The sequence below is a fragment of the Haematobia irritans genome, chromosome 3, assembly GCF_050003625.1.
Source record: "Haematobia irritans isolate KBUSLIRL chromosome 3, ASM5000362v1, whole genome shotgun sequence".
In the NCBI taxonomy this organism is placed as follows: domain Eukaryota; kingdom Metazoa; phylum Arthropoda; class Insecta; order Diptera; family Muscidae; genus Haematobia; species Haematobia irritans.
In genome coordinates, this window is record NC_134399.1 from 50320997 (window position 1) to 50343274 (window position 22278).

Here is a 22278-nt window from a genome sequence, read left to right on the forward strand (position 1 = left end):
GTCGCATTCAGGAGAACGTCGGTGGTACGAATTGGTATCATGTGAGGTCGGAGGATAATCCTGCTGATCTTGGCAGCCGCGATGTGTCCCCTTCGGATTTGGCCGCCTCTCGACTTTGGTGGCATGGGCCTCAATGGCTATCGTCTAGTCAATCGGAATGGCCGGTTCGTGACACTTCCTCTTTTGACACCGACGTAGAAATTCGGTCTGTGAAGGCACATGCTTCTTTCGTTAATTCATACGAGGATGTTCTCGATAGATTTTCTTCTCTGGATGGAGCGCTGCGTGTTATCTCATATGTTATGAGATTCTTTTATCGGACGCATCCCGCTCATAGGCGTGATTGTAGCTATGCGGATCACAGTTTATCATCGTCTGAGATTAGGGCAACTAAAAGTCGCTTGATAGTGCTTGCTCAAAAAATGAATTATGGTAATGAATATAAGGACTTGATGGATAGGTCTTCGTTAGGTGCTGGCAGTTCACTTGTTTCTTTGAACCCGTTCCTTGATGAAATGGGTGTAATGCGGATGCATGGTCGTTTGAGCCGCTCGCCTATTCTTTCGTATTCGGAGCGGCGCCCTATAATTTTGCCCTACAGCTGTCGATTCACGAAGCTTTTGGTGGAATTTGTTCATTTGATTTCCATTCATGGAGGAAATCAGTTGATGTTGCGTATTCTTCGTATAGAATACTGGATACCTCGGGTGAGAAATCTTATTCGTTCGGTTATACATAGGTGTAAACCATGTCTTTTGGAGAGGAAACGGGTTTGTAGTCAGGTGATGGCTCCTCTTCCTCCGGAAAGAATTGTTCTCGACAGACCTTTTACTACGACTGGAGTAGACTATGCAGGCCCCTTTGAGGTGAAGTCGTTCACTGGACGTTATTGTCGCATAACTAAAGGTTATGTGTGCGTTTTCGTGTGTTTTGCTACTAGGGCGATTCATTTGGAAGCGGTTTCCGACTTGTCGACTGCCGGCTTTCTTGCGGCATTTCATAGGTTTGTTGCTCGTCGGGGTTGTCCTGCGACCATTTTCTCGGACAATGGGACAAATTTTGTCGGTGCGTCGCGTGAGCTTGAACGAAATTTCCGGGATTTAATTAGGGGAAGCAGTGATGTCGTGTCCTCTAAGTTTGCACACCAGGGCCTATCGTGGCGATTTATCCCAGCTGGTGCGCCTCATAAGGGAGGCCTTTGGGAAGCTGGGGTGAAGAGTTTTAAGTTGCATTTCAGAAGGCAAATAGGGAATGTTCGTTTCACGTTTGAAGAGTTTTCGACGGTGTTGGCTCGTATTGAGGCTTGTTTGAATTCAAGACCTCTTTGTCCCCAATCGGATAACCCGCAGGAGCTTGACGCTTTGACACCGGGTCATTTTCTTATAGGTGCCCCTCTACTCGCCCCTGCTGAATCAGTTATAACCGAACAGCCTCTTTCGTTGGTGAATCGGTTTCGTAAGGTACAGGCTCTTGCACAACAGTTTTGTGTTCGTTGGAAAGAGGAATATTTGAAGAATCTCCATATGAGATATAAAGGGAAATTTCCTCAGCGCGATGTTATGGTAAATGATCTAGTCGTTATTCGTCGGGCGTAGATGGTCATATTCGGGTCGCGGATGTACGTACGGAGAATGGCGTTGTAAGACGACCTATAGCTAAGTTGGTCTCATTGACCGACACTTCGGCGAACTCTTTGTAATTCGTATATTTTCTCGCAGTATCATGGAAAATACCTCGTGCTTCGCCGACGGCTTGGAAAATTTCGAGGATATTATGGAAAAATCGGATGATGATACTGCGTGCCCTCTTGATATGTCGGCGGTCGAACAGGCGTTGTTGGAGGAGCCGATGGCGATAACGTCTCCTACAATTCCGCCGGAGGTTCAGCAATCGTCCCAGAAAATTGAGAGTCCACCTCCGGTAGTTGTGGAAGAGCCCGTGGTGGCGCCGACTGTAGTAGAGGCTCCTGGCGTTGTACAAACTCCTGCTCAATTGGTTTGCAGGGTTTGTGGAGGTCGTCACGCATTGCGGCATTGTCGGAAGTTCCTCTCTCTTTCGATTGAGAGGCGGATACGTATGGTCGTACGACATCGTTATTGCTATAGATGTTTAGCACAGACCCACAAATCGAAGGACTGTCCTAGCCGGTGTAGGTGCCCCATTTGCTCCGGGGACCACAATGTTTTATTGCACGCTGCGGCTGCGGCGCATCGAATCGAGCATGGGAACTCATTATTCAACCGTCGAACTGAACGGACGTGTTTTCTAATAGCGGAGGATTTCATCGTAATAAGTACTTATTACGAATTTCACGTGTGGTGGAAATAATAAACCACCATGCAGCGAAATTCAAAGTCATCCACTGGGTTGCTAACTTCAGGGCCCAGTGGACGGGTAACGACTGAAGTTATAAATTCGGGCAGCGACCAAGAGTCAGGCCCAATTAGTCGACCTGTAGACGGGTCGACTGGCGGTGATACTTTGGCAAGTCGAACCTTTTCTAAGGTGACGACATCAAAAGGAGGCAATCCCTCTCGAAAGAGATTCAAGGAACGAAGAAATGCTTTGTTTATCCTAAAGAAATTAGGATCAGTCGACCCAAGCACGTTGTCGGCTAAGCAAAGCGATTCCTTAAAATGGGCTCAAGGAATTCTTGAAGCTGGAAAAAGGGAACGATCACCGGATGAGCTACCATCCTCTAAACGGGATCAAAGATCGTTTGCCTCAGTTGCAAAAGACAGCCTTGTGATGGCTATTATTAATAAAGGAGCATTGGACGGTATGATTCCAAGGCAAAAATGGGGGGAAATTGAGAACGCGATGTCTGGTGTCTACTCAGAGGTGCGAAAAAAGTTTCCCGGACCAAGTCCTCGACGGCAAGATGCTGGATGGTATCAAGGACGATATAAGTTAATAGCTTTTGCAGACCAGAGGTCTATGGATTGCTTTAAAGCTGCATTGATGCTAATTGGTGAAGTTTGGGAAGGAGCCGCTTTGGAGTTAGTCGATAAAAAAGACATACCGGCTAAACCTAGAGCACATGCATGGATACCGGCAACCCCTCCTGATCCTGAGTCAATACTAGAGAGACTAAAAGAATGTAACCCAGATCTTCCAACCGCCGATTGGAAGGTTGGTCGTTTGGATGAGGTGGATGGACCAAGACGACATGCGGTGTTTATATTAAGCCAAAGGATACCGAAACGGACAAGCCTCCGGTAGAGTCAGCAGTGAAAAAGTCTCCTAGCGAAGCCGAAGGAGACATAAAACCTGCAGACTATGGCGAAAATCATATGCGGGAAGTTTCTACAGGCTCAAGCCTCACCAAAGCTGAACCGCGGATTGTTTCGAGAGTCACCGAGATCTGTGAAGAGGAAGCCCTTGATGACTCAATTGAAGCGGCTGATGTGACGGTGGTTGAAAATTTGGATGGTTCTACGGTTCCTCCAGATAAATCTTCACCATTGTAAGGCCGCTTGTGCTGCCTTAAAAGTTCTCCTGATGAAAGGAGACATAGATATAGTTCTTATTCAAGAACCATACATATATAAGAACAAGATCTGTGAATTAAGCACTCCGGGTTACAAACTTTTGCATAATACCGGTAACGATATAAATCGAGCATGTATAATTGCTAAAAACGAACTAAACTTGTTTCTGCTTCCTTCATTGAGCAATGCAGACACTGTCGTAGCCAGTCTAGAGATATCCACATGCAAATATTGGGTATCTTCGGTCTACATGGGACATGATAGGGATATGCCAACCTGTGCCGTTAAGACCTTAGTTGAGGAGTCACTAAAAACAAAGACAAAACTCATTATGGGATGCGATGCAAATGCACATCATAGTATTTGGGGAAGTAGTGATACTAATGCAAGGGGAGAGTCGCTAATAGAGTTTATTTTGCGTACTAACCTGGTAGTTTGCAATAAGGGAGATGCACCAACCTTCGTCACCAGGAACAGACAAGAGGTTTTGGACGTAACGTTGACCTCTCCGGAACTGAATGATAAGATATCTGAGTGGCAAGTTTTGAGGGAACATAGCTTCTCAGATCATCGCTACATCAGTTTCAGATTGGCTGTTCGTACTTCAAAGACCATATTTCCGCCAAATGTTAGGAAAGCTGATTGGAATAGGTATAGGGAATCGTTCAATTTGATGATACCGGAAGTGCCGGAGACAAATATGAGCACTGTGCAAGATATCGAACACGCAGTGGAGCGGATTACTAAGGCCTTCAACATTTCACTGAAAGCTGCATGCCCTAGAGGAAAGCCAAGGGGAAAAAATCGGCCGCCATGGTGGACTACGGAGTTAAGTAATATGAGGAAATCCTGCAGGAAGCTCTTTAACAAAGCAAAGTCCACAAGAGCTCCGGAGGATTGGGACACTTACAAGATGAATCTGAGAGAATATAAACGAGAACTGAGAAGGTCTCAACAAAACTCTTGGGATGATTACTGTAGCAGTATTGAGAATACGTCAGAGGCTTCCAGACTACGGAAGGTACTAGCATCCACTAACACCGCTCCAGGTTTCATTAAAACATCGGAGGGAAATTGGACAACATCCAGTGAGGAGACGTTGGAGGTACTTTTGGACACACACTTCCCTGGAAATCAGACGGTTGAACCATGTTCCGACGTTGTAACAGAGGCTCAGCGATCATTTCCTATCGAGGAAATTGTGTCGGAATCTAGAATAAAATGGGCTTTAAATAGCTTTGGACCATTCAAATCCCCCGGACCTGATGGAATTACTCCGGCGGAGTTACAGGCAGTGGCTGAAAGAATTATCCCCTGGTTGACGGTGATATATAAACAATGTGTAAACTTAGCATATATTCCAGAAAAGTGGAGGGAAACAAAAGTCGTCTTCATACCTAAAGCAGGAAAAGCCTCTCACTCGAGTGCGAAGGATTTCCGACCAATCAGCTTATCCTCATTCCTACTTAAGACCCTGGAGAGGATGATAGACATGTATCTTAGAACTAGCGTGGATTCAGGTTTGCTCTCGAAACGACAGCATGCATACTCGAAGGGCAGGTCTACTGAGACCGCATTGCATGAACTGGTCAGCTTTATTGAAAGCTCACTATCTGTCAAAGAATACACAATCGTGGCGTTTCTAGACATCGAAGGGGCGTTCAATAATGTCCATCCGAGCTCGATATTAAATGGACTGAAAACTCTGAATGTTGATCCAGGTATACTTAGGCTGTTAGACGAACTTCTAATGAAGAGACGTATTTCAGCCACACTAGGGCAAGCAAACATACAAAGGTATGTGAACAGAGGCACTCCCCAAGGAGGAGTTCTATCACCTCTTCTTTGGAATGTTGCTATAAACAATCTTTTGGTTTCTCTAGAAAAAGAAAGGATAAAAGTAGCATACGCAGATGATGTGGCGCTAGCAGTCAGGGGAAAATTCCCATCCACAATCAGAGATATTATACAGAGAGCTCTCCGGATGACTGAGAAATGGGCGAAAGATAATGGTCTTGGTGTAAATCCAGCAAAGACAGAAATAGTCATGTACTGCAAAGATCGCAAAACTCCCACGGTTAGCCCCATTTCCTTAGGGGGTACTGAAATTCCCTTTGGTGAGTGTGCAAAATACCTTGGCGTTATTTTGGACAGGAAGCTGAACTTTAGGCATAATATTGAAGAGAGGGCGAGAAAAGCCACGGTAGCTTTGTACTCGTGCAAAAAGGCAATAGGGAAAAAGTGGGGACTAAGACCAAAAATTGTGCATTGGCTATACACGGCAGTGGTTAGACCTATAATGCTATATGGTGTTGTAGTCTGGTGGCCGGCACTTCAGAAACCGACTTGTTTAGATAAAGTTCAGCGTATGGCGAGCTTATGTATCTCAGGCGCATTTAGTAAGACAGGAACAGACTCCCTTAATGTCATGCTACATCTATTGCCTTTAGACATTTTGGCCAAACAGTCAGCTGCAACAACGGCTGTGCGGTTGCGCGAGCTATCGCTATGGTCGGAAAAAATGTACGGTCATAGTTCGGTCCTCAAAGTAATGCCAGATGTGCCTAACGTAGTGGATTACACCCTGGCAAAACCACTTTTCGACAAAAAGTTTGAAACTCTAATTCCCAACAGTGAGGCGTGGTGTACACAGACCCCGGGGAATAAAAGATATATAGATTTCTATACTGATGGCTCCAAATTGAATGGACAAGTGGGGTTCGGAGTATATTCTAAAGATCTGGAAATTCGAATAGCGAAAAGATTACCTAATCACTGTAGTGTTTTTCAGGCTGAAATATTGGCAATAAGAGAGGTGGTGAATTGGCTGAGAAGTAATGTTCCAACAAATATTGGCATTAATATATACTCAGACAGTCAACCTGCAATAAAATCCTTGGACTCTGTGTTCCTTAACTCAAAAACGGCCATACACTGCCGCATATCTCTCAACGAGATGGCTGAGCAATACAATATTCACCTAATATGGGTGCCTGGTCATAGGAACATACCGGGGAACTGTGAAGCAGATGTGTTAGCAAGGCTAGGAACTACCTTACATATTCCAGGGGAACTAGAATCTGTTGGTATGCCTCTGGCCACCTGCAAGCTCTTACTGCGTGAGAAGGCTGTTATGATGGCCAATATTCGATGGGAAAATTGCAAGGGTTGTAACGACACCAAGCAAATATGGCCCCATTTCAACTTAAACCGCACACTAGATATGCTAGTGTTCTCAAGGCGTCAGATAGCACTCCTAATATCTGCTATAACGGGTCGCTGCCTGATAGGCGAATTTGCAAAAACTATAGGTGCCAATTATAATGACTATTGTATAAGCTGTCATGACGTGGAGGAAAAGGAATCAATTAAACACCTCTTGTGTGAGTGTCCTGCTTTTTGTGTAAGGCGTAAGCGAATTTTAGGAGCATATAGCTTTAGATTACTGGCTGACATGGAAAACGTTAACTTAAGCAGTTTGTTAATGTTTTTGGAGCAATCTGGTTGGTTCCACAAAAGTAAATAATAGAGAAGGTTCAGTGGTTAAGACTAGAAGTGCCCATATGTAATAGGTACTTTTAGTTAAATGTGGTATCACAATGGACTGAATAGTCTAAGTGAGCCTGAAATTTAATCGGGCTGCCACTTTAACCTAACCTAACCTATGGGAGCTCGAGGTCTGCTCAGCGGATTCGTAGTGAGAGCCATACGAATCGTCCGTCCGATCTTGCTGTGGCACGGCCATATTCCGATTTTGGCGGCGTCGGAGTTCTGCCCCTGCAGAATGTCGTTACTCTGGCGCCCAGCCTCGTAGTCCGCGTGTCTCCCCATGGTGTGTCCGTTCCGGTCCGTGCAGTAATCGACAACTGCGCGCGACAAAGCCAAATCTGTCGCTCTATGGTCGAGAACTTGGGCTCCCGGTTACAAATATTGAGGGGGTCCAATTTTGACGGTTGACAGTATCGTCCGCTTATGATCCAGAACAGCGATTGACGTTTACTGCTCGTGTGCACGATCTAGGTCGTGTGTTGACTCCCACCGAAGCCGTGCCAGAACGGATCAAGGAATCCTGTTTGGGATTACCTTTGGCAGATCCGCAATTTTACCGAGTGGGACGGGTTGCGATCGTTTTTGGTCCTGAGGTGTATGGGCGAATCATAACACATAGGGTGTATACGTCGCCCGGTCTCCCGGTGGCTCATTATACAATTTTTGGTTGGGTTCTGTCCGGGTTGTGAAACTGCTAGGGTAAATGCGCGAGAGCCCCCTTTTTGGGTTCTAACGGCCCCCTTTTGGCCATCGTTTTATTGTTTCTCTATTCGCGAGAGCCCCCTTTTTTGGGGGTTCTACCGGGTCCCCTTTTGACCCATCGCTACTTTGTCGCGAGAGCCCCCCTTTTGGGTTCTACCAGGTCCCCTTCTGACCTTACGTACTTATTTTTATTAGTTTTTTTTTTGTAATCTAGTCTTAAGTTGAATTTGAAAAGATAAATGAATGAATAAATTGGATTTATGGTAAATGAACTGAAAGAAACTCTCTTTGCACTGCACTTAGCCTCATTTTTTATTTTAAGTTTAGTTTTAGTTACAACATACCTTGATGTTGCAAGGCGGCCGGCAATGTTTAAGTTAGAATAAAGATTAATTGGGATTAATAGAGTTCGTTAGAATTTGTATACTACTATTTTGGTACATCCCTGCCAGAGTAGAAATGTCATAATTTGAATACTAATTTATCTTGTCAAAAGCCCCGCCTTCCGCCATCTTGGTTGAGAGCATCTCTCACTTTTACTTGTTATCGATAAGCCAATTGGTGCGGTTGCAAATTTATCCATATCGTTGGAAATTATGGGTAATATTGTTTACCATTTTGTATTTATTTAAAATCATCAATAAAGCCTCCTGCTTTTATTATATATTGAAAATACTAAACTATCGTGTTTATTTTTCTTTATATTTTTCATATTTTTCGCAATCGGCGAACATTGACTTTTTTTAATTAAAGACTTAATTGAGTTTTGCAGTCTACATAAATTAAATTTTTAATTTTAAATTGAATGAAAAGAGCTAGAAAAATCAATTTATTTGTTTTTATCAAGTATTTTTCTAGGCTCAATTAAAATTGTGACTGATGCTATCATTTTCTGTGATTGAAGACATCTCAATTAGAAAATTTATTGGATCAATAAATTTCATGATTGTATCAGGAAACATTTTTTTTGCGCTTACGACGAACATTCAATGATTCTAATTGACATAGACATTCATTGCTGGCACGACACTACGGACTGGTAGAAACACAGGTATTGACTTAACAAGTCCTAGATTGGTACAGTGCTTACTGGGAAACATTAATTCCGAAATGGACCAGTCAAAGATTCATACCAGAGGCATATGCTGGGTACATTTTGGGTAGGGTTTAAATTCTACCAGACGGAAAAATTCTATTTGGATTGTTCGCCGGTTATAGAAGAGGAATTACACTTCGTACATATCATGTCGGTTAATAATGAACCTTACACAGAAGCGCTTGTGACAACCTCCAGGGTCTTACACTTGCTTGTTTAGGAACATTGTATTTTTCATCACACTTTTAGCTACACTGGAACACCTTAATATTCAACCCTTTTTCTATTGTAAGCTATGGACGAATCAAGGACCGCAAATTACCGGAATTACCATGTCATATATACTTGTAATAACACAACTACTGAATATAGAGAATATGTAGAGCAGTTACATATTTGTCACTGTAATATTATTCACCACCTTTAATATACCATATAAGCATCATATGGTAGTTGTGGTGGTACAAGTTTGAAGGGGACCCCAGGGGCTTATTTCATGTTAGCTGGGAACATAGGAACCACTTACGCATATCGACTCATTGCTTTTACGCGGCTTTGTAACTTCCGGTAGATGTGATGCCTTGGTCACGATAATTGAGCATGAACAAATGTGAATCGAGTCTACTCACTTATGGACATGTACGTTGAACGGTCATGTTGTGGGCAGGGCGACTGGACAGATATTTTGCGGTTACGAGTTGTATAGCAATAGATGCGCAGTTATGTATTTGACCTGCGGTCCATTCATAGGTCTTGTACCAGATAAATTGTCCTGTTTTTTTTACGTGTAGGCAGGGAACCATTATTGTGTCATAACCGGACTGCTACTGGGTAATTCGAATGTTTATTGACCGACCTAGGGGGGCGAATAAGGGGAATCGGTATACGATGTTGTATAATTTCAATTACTTACTGTCGAGATGTGACTTACTTCCATCAGGAGGTATGGCAAAGGCTATGAAGACGAATACATTCTAGTTGTTGTTGTCATTTGTTTTTATACATTGCCGATGGCCATAATTGTGGAGTGAATTGGGGCAGGCAAGTGGTGATATGTGTAGTGTTGTCATTACATGGAATAATGCCATACCTTCCTTGGTCTATCTACCTAGCTTGTCGGTTCACGTTACCTTGTGGACATTTTTGATGGTACTATGACCACGGTTAATTGTTCGTATGACTTGGTTAGTGAGTCATGGCTACTTTTTTTAGCATTCCGGATGGCCGCTGTTGGTGGATTTGACTTTGATTGGCTATTATGCAAATACGGACAGGATCCGTACACCACTCTCGTAGGTCCCACTTTGCAGCAGGACATAGTCCTTCTTATTGTGCGTTGGCGACTATTTAAATACGTGTTCAACTGCGATATTACACAAATGTATAGGCAGATTCGAGTGGACTCTTCTCATGCTCCGTTGCAGAGAATTGTTTTTAGGGACTCTCCGACAAGGACAGTCCAGGACTATGAACTACAAACGGTGACCTTCGGTGTAAACTGTGCACCATATCTCGCGATACGGACACTGTTACAGCTAGCTGAAGATACTGAGGAGGAGTTTCCGCTTCGGATTCGTTACACACCGTGCAGTTCGGCCGAGCTTCACGTATTTTCAAGTTCCTCGGTTAAGGCATACGCGGGGGTAGTATATATTCGAGTTTTGGCCCCAAATGGCGAGATTGTCGTTAATTTGCTATCGTGCAAGACGAAAGTTGCTCCGTTGAAATCGGCTTCTTTGCCTCGTTTGGAGCTTTGCGGCGCTGTTTTAGCGTCCGAACTCGCAAAAACGGTCGTTCGGGAGGTCGATATTGATTTTCGTCGAATTTATTGTTGGACGGATTCGACTATAGTTCTGGCCTGGTTAAAAAAGACTCCTTCGACTTGGACAACATTTGTCGCATTCAGGAGAACGTCGGTGGTACGAATTGGTATCATGTGAGGTCGGAGGATAATCCTGCTGATCTTGGCAGCCGCGGTGTGTCCCCTTCGGATTTGGCCGCCTCTCGACTTTGGTGGCATGGGCCTCAATGGCTATCGTCTAGTCAATCGGAATGGCCGGTTCGTGACACTTCCTCTTTTGACACCGACGTAGAAATTCGGTCTGTGAAGGCACATGCTTCTTTCGTTAATTCATACGAGGATGTTCTCGATAGATTTTCTTCTCTGGATAGAGCGCTGCGTGTTATCTCATATGTTATGAGATTCTTTTATCGGACGCATCCCGCTCATAGGCGTGATTGTAGCTATGCGGATCACAGTTTATCATCGTCTGAGATTAGGGGTCAGAAATCTTATTCGTTCGGTTATACATAGGTGTAAACCATGTCTTTTGGAGAGGAAACGGGTTTGTAGTCAGGTGATGGCTCCTCTTCCTCCGGAAAGAACTGTTCTCGACAGACCTTTTACTACGACTGGCGTAGACTATGCAGGCCCCTTTGAGGTGAAGTCGTTCACTGGACGTTATTGTCGCATAACTAAAAGTTATGTGTGCGTTTTCGTGTGTTTTGCTACTAGGGCGATTCATTTGGAAGCGGTTTCCGACTTGTCGACTGCCGGCTTTCTTGCGGCATTTCATAGGTTTGTTGCTCGTCGGGGTTGTCCTGCGACCATTTTCTCGGACAATGGAACAAATTTTGTCGGTGCGTCGCGTGAGCTTGAACGAAATTTCCGGGATTTAATTAGGGGAAGCAGTGATGTCGTGTCCTCTAAGTTTGCACACCAGGGCCTATCGTGGCGATTTATCCCAGCTGGTGCGCCTCATATGGGAGGCCTTTGGGAAGCTGGGGTGAAGAGTTTTAAGTTGCATTTCAGAAGGCAAATAGGGAATGTTCGTTTCACGTTTGAAGAGTTTTCGACGGTGTTGGCTCGTATTGAGGCTTGTTTGAATTCAAGACCTCTTTGTCCCCAATCGGATAACCCGCAGGAGCTTGACGCTTTGACACCGGGTCATTTTCTTATAGGTGCCCCACTACTCGCCCCTGCTGAACCAGTTATAACCGAACAGCCTCTTTCGCTGGTGAATCGGTTTCGTAAGGTACAGGCTCTTGCACAACAGTTTTGTGTTCGTTGGAAAGAGGAATATTTGAAGAATCTCCATATGAGATATAAAGGGAAATTTCCTCAGCGCGATGTTATGGTAAATGATCTAGTCGTTATTCGTCGGGCGTAGATGGTCATATTCGGGTCGCGGATGTACGTACGGAGAATGGCGTTGTAAGACGACCTATAGCTAAGTTGGTCTCATTGACCGACACTTCGGCGAACTCTTTGTAATTCGTATATTTTCTCGCAGTATCATGGAAAATACCTCGTGCTTCGCCGACGGCTTGGAAAATTTCGAGGATATTATGGAAAAATCGGATGATGATACTGCGTGCCCTCTTGATATGTCGGCGGTCAAACATTGCTATAGATGTTTAGCACAGACCCACCAATCGAAGGACTGTCCTAGCCGGCGTAGGTGTCCCATTTGCTCCGGGGACCACAATGTTTTATTGCACGCTGCGGCTGCGGCGCATCGAATCGAGCATGGGAGCTCGAGGTCTGCTCAGCGGATTCGTAGTGAGAGCCATACGAATCGTCCGTCCGATCTTGCTGTGGCACGGCCATATTCCGATTTTGGCGGCGTCGGAGTTCTGCCCCTGCAGAATGTCGTTACTCTGGCGCCCAGCCTCGTAGTCCGCGTGTCTCCCCATGGTGTGTCCGTTCCGGTCCGTGCAGTAATCGACAACTGCGCGCGACAAAGCCAAATCTGTAGCTCTATGGTCGAGAACTTAGGGCTCCCGGTTACAAATATTGAGGGGGTCCAATTTTGCCGGTTGACAGTATCGTCCGCTTATGATCCAGAACAGCAATTGACGTTTACTGCTCGTGTGCACGATCTAGGTCGTGTGTTGACTCCCGCCGAAGCCGTGCCAGAACGGATCAAGGAATCCTTTTTGGGATTACCTTTGGCAGATCCGCAATTTTACCGAGTGGGACGGGTTGCGATCGTTTTTGGTCCTGAGGTATATGGGCGAATCATAACACATAGGGTGTATACGTCGCCCGGTCTCCCGGTGGCTCATTATACAATTTTTGGTTGGGTTCTGTCCGGGTTGTAAAACTGCTAGGGTAAATGCGCGAGAGCCCCCTTTTTGGGTTCTAACGGCCCCCTTTTGGCCATCGTTTTATTGTTTCTCTATTCGCGAGAGCCCCCTTTTTTTGGGGTTCTACCGGGTCCCCTTTTGACCCATCGCTACTTTGTCGCGAGAGCCCCCCTTTTGGGTTCTACCAGGTCCCCTTCTGACCTTACGTACTTATTTTTATTAGTTTTTTTTTGTAATCTAGTCTTAAGTTGAATTTGAAAAGATAAATGAATGAATAAATTGGATTTATGGTAAATGAACTGAAAGAAACTCTCTTTGCACTGCACTTAGCCTCATTTTTTATTTTAAGTTTAGTTTTAGTTACAACATACCTTGATGTTGCAAGGCGGCCGGCAATGTTTAAGTTAGAATAAAGATTAATTGGGATTAATAGAGTTCGTTAGAATTTGTATACTACTATTTTGGTACATCCCTGCCAGAGTAGAAATGTCATAATTTGAATACTAATTTATCTTGTCAAAAGCCCCGCCTTCCGCCATCTTGGTTGAGAGCATCTCTCACTTTTACTTGTTATCGATAAGCCAATTGGTGCGGTTGCAAATTTATCCATATCGTTGGAAATTATAGGTAATATTGTTTACCATTTTGTATTTATTTAAAATCATCAATAAAGCCTCCTGCTTTTATTATATATTGAAAATACTAAACTATCGTGTTTATTTTTCTTTATATTTTTCATATTTTTCGCAATCGGCGAACATTGACTTTTTTTTAATTAAGGACTTAATTGAGTTTTGCAGTCTACATAAATTAAATTTTTAATTTTAAATTGAATGAAAAGAGCTAGAAAAATCAATTTATTTGTTTTTATCAAGAATTTTTCTAGGCTCAATTAAAATTGTGACTGATGCTATCATTTTCTGTGATTGAAGACATCTCAATTAGAAAATTGATTGGATCAATAAATTTCATGATTGTATCAGGAAACATTTTTTTTGCGCTTACGACGAACATTCAATGATTCTAATTGACATAGACATTCATTGCTGGCACGACACTACGGACTGGTAGAAACACAGGTATTGACTTAACAAGTCCTAGATTGGTACAGTGCTTACTGGGACACATTAATTCCGAAATGGACCAGTCAAAGATTCATACCAGAGGCATATGCTGGGTACATTTTGGGTAGGGTTTAAATTCTACCAGACGGAAAAATTCTATTTGGATTGTTCCCCGGTTATAGAAGAGGAATTACACTTCGTACATATCATGTCGGTTAATAATGAACCTTACACAGAAGCGCTTGTGACAACCTCCAGGGTCTTACACTTGCTTGTTTAGGAACATTGTATTTTTCATCACACTTTTAGCTACACTGGAACACCTTAATATTCAACCCTTTTTCTATTGTAAGCTATGGACGAATCAAGGACCGCAAATTACCGGAATTACCATGTCATATATACTTGTAATAACACAACTACTGAATATAGAGAATATGTAGAGCAGTTACATATTTGTCACTGTAATATTATTCACCACCTTTAATATACCATATAAGCATCATATGGTAGTTGTGGTGGTACAAGTTTGAAGGGGACCCCAGGGGCTTATTTCATGTTAGCTGGGAACATAGGAACCACTTACGCATATCGACTCATTGCTTTTACGCGGCTTTGTAACTTCCGGTAGATGTGATGCCTTGGTCACGATAATTGAGCATGAACAAATGTGAATCGAGTCTACTCACTTATGGACATGTACGTTGAACGGTCATGTTGTGGGCAGGGCGACTGGACAGATATTTTGCGGTTACGAGTTGTATAGCAATAGATGCGCAGTTATGTATTTGACCTGCGGTCCATTCATAGGTCTTGTACCAGATAAATTGTCCTGTTTTTTTTACGTGTAGGCAGGGAACCATTATTGTGTCATAACCGGACTGCTACTGGGTAATTCGAATGTTTATTGACCGACCTAGGGGGGCGAATAAGGGGAATCGGTATACGATGTTGTATAATTTCAATTACTTACTGTCGAGATGTGACTTACTTCCATCAGGAGGTATGGCAAAGGCTATGAAGACGAATACATTCTAGTTGTTGTTGTCATTTGTTTTTATACATTGCCGATGGCCATAATTGTGGAGTGAATTGGGGCAGGCAAGTGGTGATATGTGTAGTGTTGTCATTACATGGAATAATGCCATACCTTCCTTGGTCTATCTACCTAGCTTGTCGGTTCACGTTACCTTGTGGACATTTTTGATGGTACTATGACCACGGTTAATTGTTCGTATGACTTGGTTAGTGAGTTATGGCTACTTTTTTTAGCATTCCGGATTGTGATGTTGCGTATAACTTTTTGATGGCCGCTGTTGGTGGATTTGACTTTGATTGGCTATTATGCAAATACGGACAGGATCCGTACACCACTCTCGGTTGAGTGTCATGGAATTGAGTCCCGGAATCAGCATGACCTCATGGCTAGCCGATATCATTGGGATGAATGTTTTTTTATTACCATCACATTTGTTGTCATGGGACTTACAATTTCACCTATACACGAACCTCATGGTGATAGTTTGCGAATGTACGGCTGTGAGATATGAGAATTCGTCCATGTTATTGTACGAGTATACGTTTGAGATACGTACCAGGGGTGTTCACGAATGATTTTCCGAGAGGACGACGTTATGTTTCACCCATAGTGCGACGTTATGACGTTATGTTTCACCCATAGTGCGATTGGTGCCGTTAGAGGTCCCCACTGTGTTCAGGCGTGTTGATGGACGTCACCAGTCGTCTTGCTTGTCTAATGGTCACGCGCTACTAGGAATTGGTATCCGCTTGGGCAACGATTTTGGGGCCAGGAAGGGGTATGGTCTAGGACAAATTTGTTGGTTTGTCTGGGGGCATTATACCGTTCATGACTGTGGCGCTGAATGCAGCAGTCGGATGTGTATGCGGCATGGCTACAGGGTCGGTCATTATTGACGACATACTGGTATTGGGGCATGTCAGTAATGTTTCCAATTTATGATATTCGATGTTATTTCATAGCTTGCTCGGAGGTATTCTTTGCCTTGCAATTGGGCAAATAGATGTGGATATCGTCCACATTCCGTTTTACGATTCCTGGGAACTTTCATAAATTATTGACGACCGAAAATGATTTGTGTGTTCGTGGAATGTGCTTGCAATAAATTACAACAGGGTGTATATGAGTGATGTTGAATTCATTTTCGATTATCGATAAATAGCGTTTTGATCTATTTAGATTACCATGGTATGGATAACCAGGTAGATATATGGATAGGGTTGCCAACCCTTGGATCACGTAAAAGTGCTAAATTGATAAGATCGCTTACTTTTTGACAATTTTTGTGCATTATTGACGACGATCTGTATAGATAGCCGTAAGTGGTGAAACCAGCAGTTTACAGATCTAGTGTCCGACTTCGTGGTTCCCAAATTTTTATTTCTACACGGTCTCCGAATAAGAAATTTGGCTTTGTGACGGCCACTGTGTCCATATTTGTATGAAACGAATTTTAATTTCTTCTTCTTCGTGACTCCGAATGTCTGGATGTGGCAACACTGGAACAAATGACATAATTGGAATATTCATTCCTCAAACGTCACAGACTTCACACCCCGTGATGATGACAGACGCTGAACGTCATTCTTGAGGTGTTATGATGGATATCGGTGAGAAGTTCAGACGGACGTCGGTTTACATGCAGGGCGGATCTGGACATGTATTGAGGAGTTGAGTTGTTAGGAGAATATATTGTTAGGACATTGTGTATACCTGGATGATTCAATCATGTATTTTTGCATTTTTCTCTCCTCGATGACTAGCGCCATCTAGTGACAATTTCCGACATTTTATGAATGCCCATTGGAAAGGATCAAATGGACCCCAATTATTTGACAAGTTGGCAGAACTGGACATGACCTTGCTAAAGGACACGTACCGATCGATGACATTGTAATGACAATGCAAAAACGTTTGGGGTCATTGTCAATAGTGAGTTGCAAGTAATCGGGTCTTTTTCTACTACGAAACAGTGTTGCTTTTTTGGTGTATTTTTTTTACATATTTTCAGTAATTTAGTGCTACGGTATGTGTGTTCGTAATGGTAGGAAGTGAATGTGAATTAATATGTTGTTTAAATCTAGGGCAGAACTGCAAGAAAATCCATTTTTGGTTCCCTGTTTGTGTGGATCCGGGATTTTTATGATTTTTTTTCTTCTGAGAAACTCGGGTAAGGATCTTCTATTTAGTCTATTCTCCTGTGAGGACATATAAGTAATTCCTTTTTATTGTTCTTTGCTATTTTAATTATGTGCGAAAACTCAGGATATTGTGGGAACACGGTTCAGGTACTAGAATTGTCTGCCAGATTCATCTATATGTGATTGTGGAATTGAGACCCGAGTTGCCCACACATCAATAGAGCCGCCACACTATCCCGAGGTTGGCAAGACTGCACCTCCATATGGTAGACTGGGGTAATGAGAAGTGATCCCAGACAGCTGAGTGAGTACAAGTACCCAGTAGGATCAAGAATTAGGCAAAATCTTCTTGGTTGACGAAATCCATCTCTGGTTTCGGAGCACAGGCTAAAAATGAGCTCAGAGACGAAATTATAAAGTAAAAAATTCTAAAATTCTAAAATTGCGTGTTACGTAATCAACTAGATACATGTTAACCAAGAAAAACGTGTTTGATGTCGATTATCAAGTTTGAAACGAAATTCAAGAGCAAATATTTTATACTTGCCAAAGAAAATCGAAGTTGGCTCATCTTGCTTAAAATCTGTTTTATTGATGTTCCTTTCCCATTAAAATTGAAGAAAAAAAAGATAATTTTTATTGGATCAATGATCATTAATCATTTGCTGAAATTGAACTTAATTATTTGTTGAAAAGAAAAGTCAAAAATTCTGAAAAGTAATTCTATTCAAAAATCAAACAAAAATTTCAAGAAAAATAGAAAGCAAATTTTGAATTTTATTAAAAAAATATCAATGAATATCAAAAATATTCAAAAATTACAAAATTGAAAAGAAAAATAAGAAACTAAAAGTAATTGATAAATCGTAAAAGAAGAAGAAAAACTGAATTTGTAAATTATGGATTATTACTAAATCAATCTGTTGTTGTAAGAGGAAAAATAATCATAATTAAAATACAAAAATAGCTAAGCAAAACTAAATTAATTCAAACATGAAAATTGAGTTATAAAATATTAACGAAGGAAAACAATTGAAGTAAATTAAAAAAATAAATGTTGGTTAGGTTATTTCTCCTCGAATACTTACCATCTAATTGTGATTATATATTTTTACAAACTTTATATACTTACATTAGAATTACCTTATGTACTTACCTTATTAATTTACCACAACCTTATATACTCACCTATACATTACTTTTTATGATATTTTTTTTTACAATTTTACATTTTTCTGCTCGAATATATATGAAATGTGAATTGATTTAAATCTGAAACACAATGTGTTGATTTCTTTCTGAAAGGTTCGGGAATGTAGCTACTGTGAGAGAAGTTCTGTGAGCTACTGTAAGGGAGATGCTTTGTAACAGTAGGGCACAAAAGTTTCTCACAGGATGGTCGCATGGGATCATGAAGAGGGAGGGAGCCCAGCAAACCAATTACATCTGGTTTGCAAAGCCAATTCGTGTATATAACCAAATTCCAACAAAGTTGTGTTATTCTTTTCTAGAATGTCCGTCCGTCCGTTTTATTTTAAATTTCAAATTCAGATTTGTATAACCGTCCATTGTTCAACGTTTTATAAAAATAATGTTTCCACCTGGCACTTAAATTTTTAAATGAATGGATAGAGCGGAAGAACCCCCCATTTCCGGCGAGCTACAGCCGCAGCAAAACGCCAAGAGCGCCACCGCTTATTCACAAAACCTGTCCATTACAAAAAAATCTAATAATAAAATTTTCAATTGGCTCTGATTCACCAAAACCGGAGATGGACTTTTTTGTTTTTTTTTATGATTGCGCCTAACAACGACTTTGACTAATAAGATATATGTGTCTCTTTAGGGCGGTTCAGACAACTTGCGGCCGTATACAACAAAGCGACAAACGATTCATTGTCCGTGCTAAACTTGCGCTGTGTGGGTTGATAACCCGAATGAAATTTATGAATCGTCTGTGCCGCCACCTGTTAACATATATTTACATATAATACTAATAATAAAATTTTTAATTGGCTCCGATTCACCAAAACCGGAGATGGACTTTTTTTGTTTTATTTTTCTTTATAATTGCGCCTAACAACGACTTTGACAAATAAGATATGTATATATATATATATATATATATATATATATATATATATATATATATATATATATATATATATATATATATATATATATATATATACATATATATATATATACATATATATATATATACATATATATATATATATATATATATATATATATATATATATATATATATATTTATAAATTAATGGTTCTTCAAGCTCGAGGTCTTTTTAAAATATTTTATTTATTATTCCCAATATTTCGCGATTACGATATTGAATCGCTTCCTCAGGGGTCTACAATAGATTTATAGAAATTACATTTCATAAATATCACAGTATTAAACATTTAATAATTTAAAGAAGTGTAAATCTTAATTACTTTTAGTTAATAATCTCAAATGGTATTATAGGATAATATAATTATAAAAAAAAAAAAAAAAAAAAAAAAAAAAAAAAAAATCGGACAGACATATCTTAATCTCATTTTTCAAGTATCAGGCGAACAGAAAAATTAAAACAGCAACACAACCAATGACTTACATGTATAGTATCCACAACACAAAATACTTAAAGCTACTGTAGATTCACTACCCTCGTCAGCTGTCTGTATTGCACTGAGTTGTTTTTACTATTGCACGATGATCACTACCATGTATTTGTTGTTTCCTTTTCCGAAGCAAATGCCTGTAACAGTGAGCGATGTTTTCTGTATCAACTTTGAAGTTCATTCGTTTGCTTGCAGGTACATTGTTTATGTGAAGTGTTTCTAGTGTAAACCTTTTGCTGTAATTATTCTCTCTTTCTAATATTCTTACGTCGTCAAAGTTTGGGGTATGATTGTTTCTCGCACAGTGGCCTGCTAGTGCCGTTTTTGTGGTATTCGAGTTGGTGCGTAATTTAATATCCGATTTATGTCCTGAAATTCTTGTTTTTAATTTGTTTTTGGATGTTCCTACATAAACTTTTTCACATTTTTCTTTATTATTTCCACCGCACGGTATTTCATAAATCGTATTATGTTTTTCCATAGTGGGGATCTTGGTTTTCATGTTGGAAAATAATTTTTTGAGAGTATTGTTTGACTTGTGTGCTAAAGTGTATTGTCCTTTATCAAAGATTTCAGAGTTTGTAATTCGTTCTGATAATTTGTTGACATATACTAGTGACTTGTATATTGTTTCCTCGTTTTTATTTTCGTTTTGTTTTTTCCCCTCCGGTTTAAATTGTGATATTAAGTCATTAATTAAATATTTTGGAAAATTATTGTTGTGTAGAATATCTCTAATAATGGATTTGTTTTTAGAATGATATTCTTTGTCACTTATGTTTAACACCCTGTTTATAAGATTTTTTGCTGTGTTAATCACTATCCTTTTTGGGTGTTGTGAAAAATAATTCATTATTCTCCCCGATGCTGTTGGTTTTTGGTACCAATCTAAACCAAGTTTATAATTTTCCTTCCTGATAACCAGCGTGTCTAAGTATGGAATTCTGCCGTTTTTCTCTATTTCTACCGTGAATTTTATGCTATTATGGAAGCCATTTAATGTTGTCAAGATCTCATGTATTGCACCTTCCCGAACCACAGCAAATATATCGTCCACATATTTCGTCAAGATTTTTGGTTTTGTTGTCAAGTTTTCCATGCAGTTGTCCAGTAAATGTTCCATAACTATATCAGCTACAATAGGTGAAGCAGATGATCCCATCGGCAGTCCTCTCTTTTGTTTATATGTTTTGTCTTCATACGTAAAGTATCTATTCTCCACTATGCAGAATTTTAAAATTTTCATAAATATATTCTTTGTAAGTCTAGTATGGCCCTCCAATTCTTGCCATCTACTTTCGATGATTTTTAAAGCTAAGTCAACCGGTACACTTGGGAATAGGGACACAACGTCAAAAGATACTAATTTTTCATCCTCCTTGATAGTCAGGTTCTTGATCTTATTTTTAAATTGCAGGGAGTCTTTTATATTGTACTTCGAGTCCTGTGTTAAAATTTTTAAAAGGTTTCCAATGTACTTGCAGAGATTGCTCGAAGGTGAATCTATAGATGAGCAAATTGGCCGTAATGGATAACCATCTTTATGTGTTTTTGGCAAGCCATAAATCCTTGGTGCTGTAGCTACGTCCATTTTTAGTCGCTTTTTCTCTGCAGGCGAAATCATGTTGTTTCTGTCCAGTTCCTCCACTAATTCGTTATTTTTTCTTTGCAACGATATATATATATATATATATACAAGGGACTTCCTTTTTATAGCAGAGTACGAACGGCGTTCCACATTCCAGTGAAACCACTTAGGGAAGCCACTTTAACCTAACCTAACCTATCACAATGGACTGAATAGTCTAAGTGAGCCTGAATCTTAATCGGGCTGCCACTTTAACCTAGGGAAGCATTGAAAACCTCAGAAATGTATATATATATATATATATATATATATATATATATATATATATATATATATATATATATATATTATATATATATATATATATATATATATATATATATATATATATATATATATATATATATATATATATATATATATATATATATATATATATATATTATATATATATATATATATATATATATATATATATATATATATATATATATATATATATATACAAGGGACTTCCTTTTTATAGCAGAGTACGAACGGCGTTCCACATTCCAGTGAAACCACTTAGGGAAGCCACTTTAACCTAACCTAACCTATCACAATGGACTGAATAGTCTAAGTGAGCCTGAATCTTAATCGGGCTGCCACTTTAACCTAGGGAAGCATTGAAAACCTCAGAAATGTCACCAGCATTATTGACGTGGGATAATCCATCGCTGAAAAAAATTTTGGTGATCGGTCGTAGCAGAAATCGAACCCAAGACCTTGTTTATGTAAGGCGGACATGCTAACCATTGCACCACGGTGGCCCCCTTGCACACATGTTATTTTTGCATTTTACTTTCGTTGCACACATGGTTTGGGAAACTTATTATTGCTCCAAACATGTTA

The 22278-nt window shown here is 40.5% G+C and overlaps 1 protein-coding gene and 1 long non-coding RNA gene across 3 annotated transcripts in view; both read right to left on the minus strand.

Annotated features, from left to right (window-relative positions):
• LOC142230110 (uncharacterized) overlaps positions 1 to 16112 on the minus strand; it is a 36436-nt gene extending 20324 nt beyond the window's left edge. Inside the window, exons 1-4 of one of the 2 annotated variants that reach the window (XR_012720579.1) lie at positions 15587 to 16112; positions 14965 to 15528; positions 9752 to 14907; positions 9468 to 9694 (exon numbers count right to left, since the gene is read on the minus strand). This is a non-coding gene — a long non-coding RNA (uncharacterized LOC142230110). Of the gene's footprint in view, positions 1 to 9364; positions 9695 to 9751; positions 14908 to 14964; positions 15529 to 15586 lie in introns of both variants that reach the window. The other variant, XR_012720578.1, reaches the window with a different exon arrangement.
• Positions 16113 to 19848: 3736 nt separating this feature from the next.
• Positions 19849 to 21423, minus strand: LOC142230926 (uncharacterized). Its single transcript, XM_075301544.1, has one exon. It carries the CDS (start codon positions 21421 to 21423, stop codon positions 19849 to 19851), a length of 1575 nt encoding a protein of 524 aa, XP_075157659.1.
• Between the last annotated feature and the right edge of the window lie 855 nt (positions 21424 to 22278).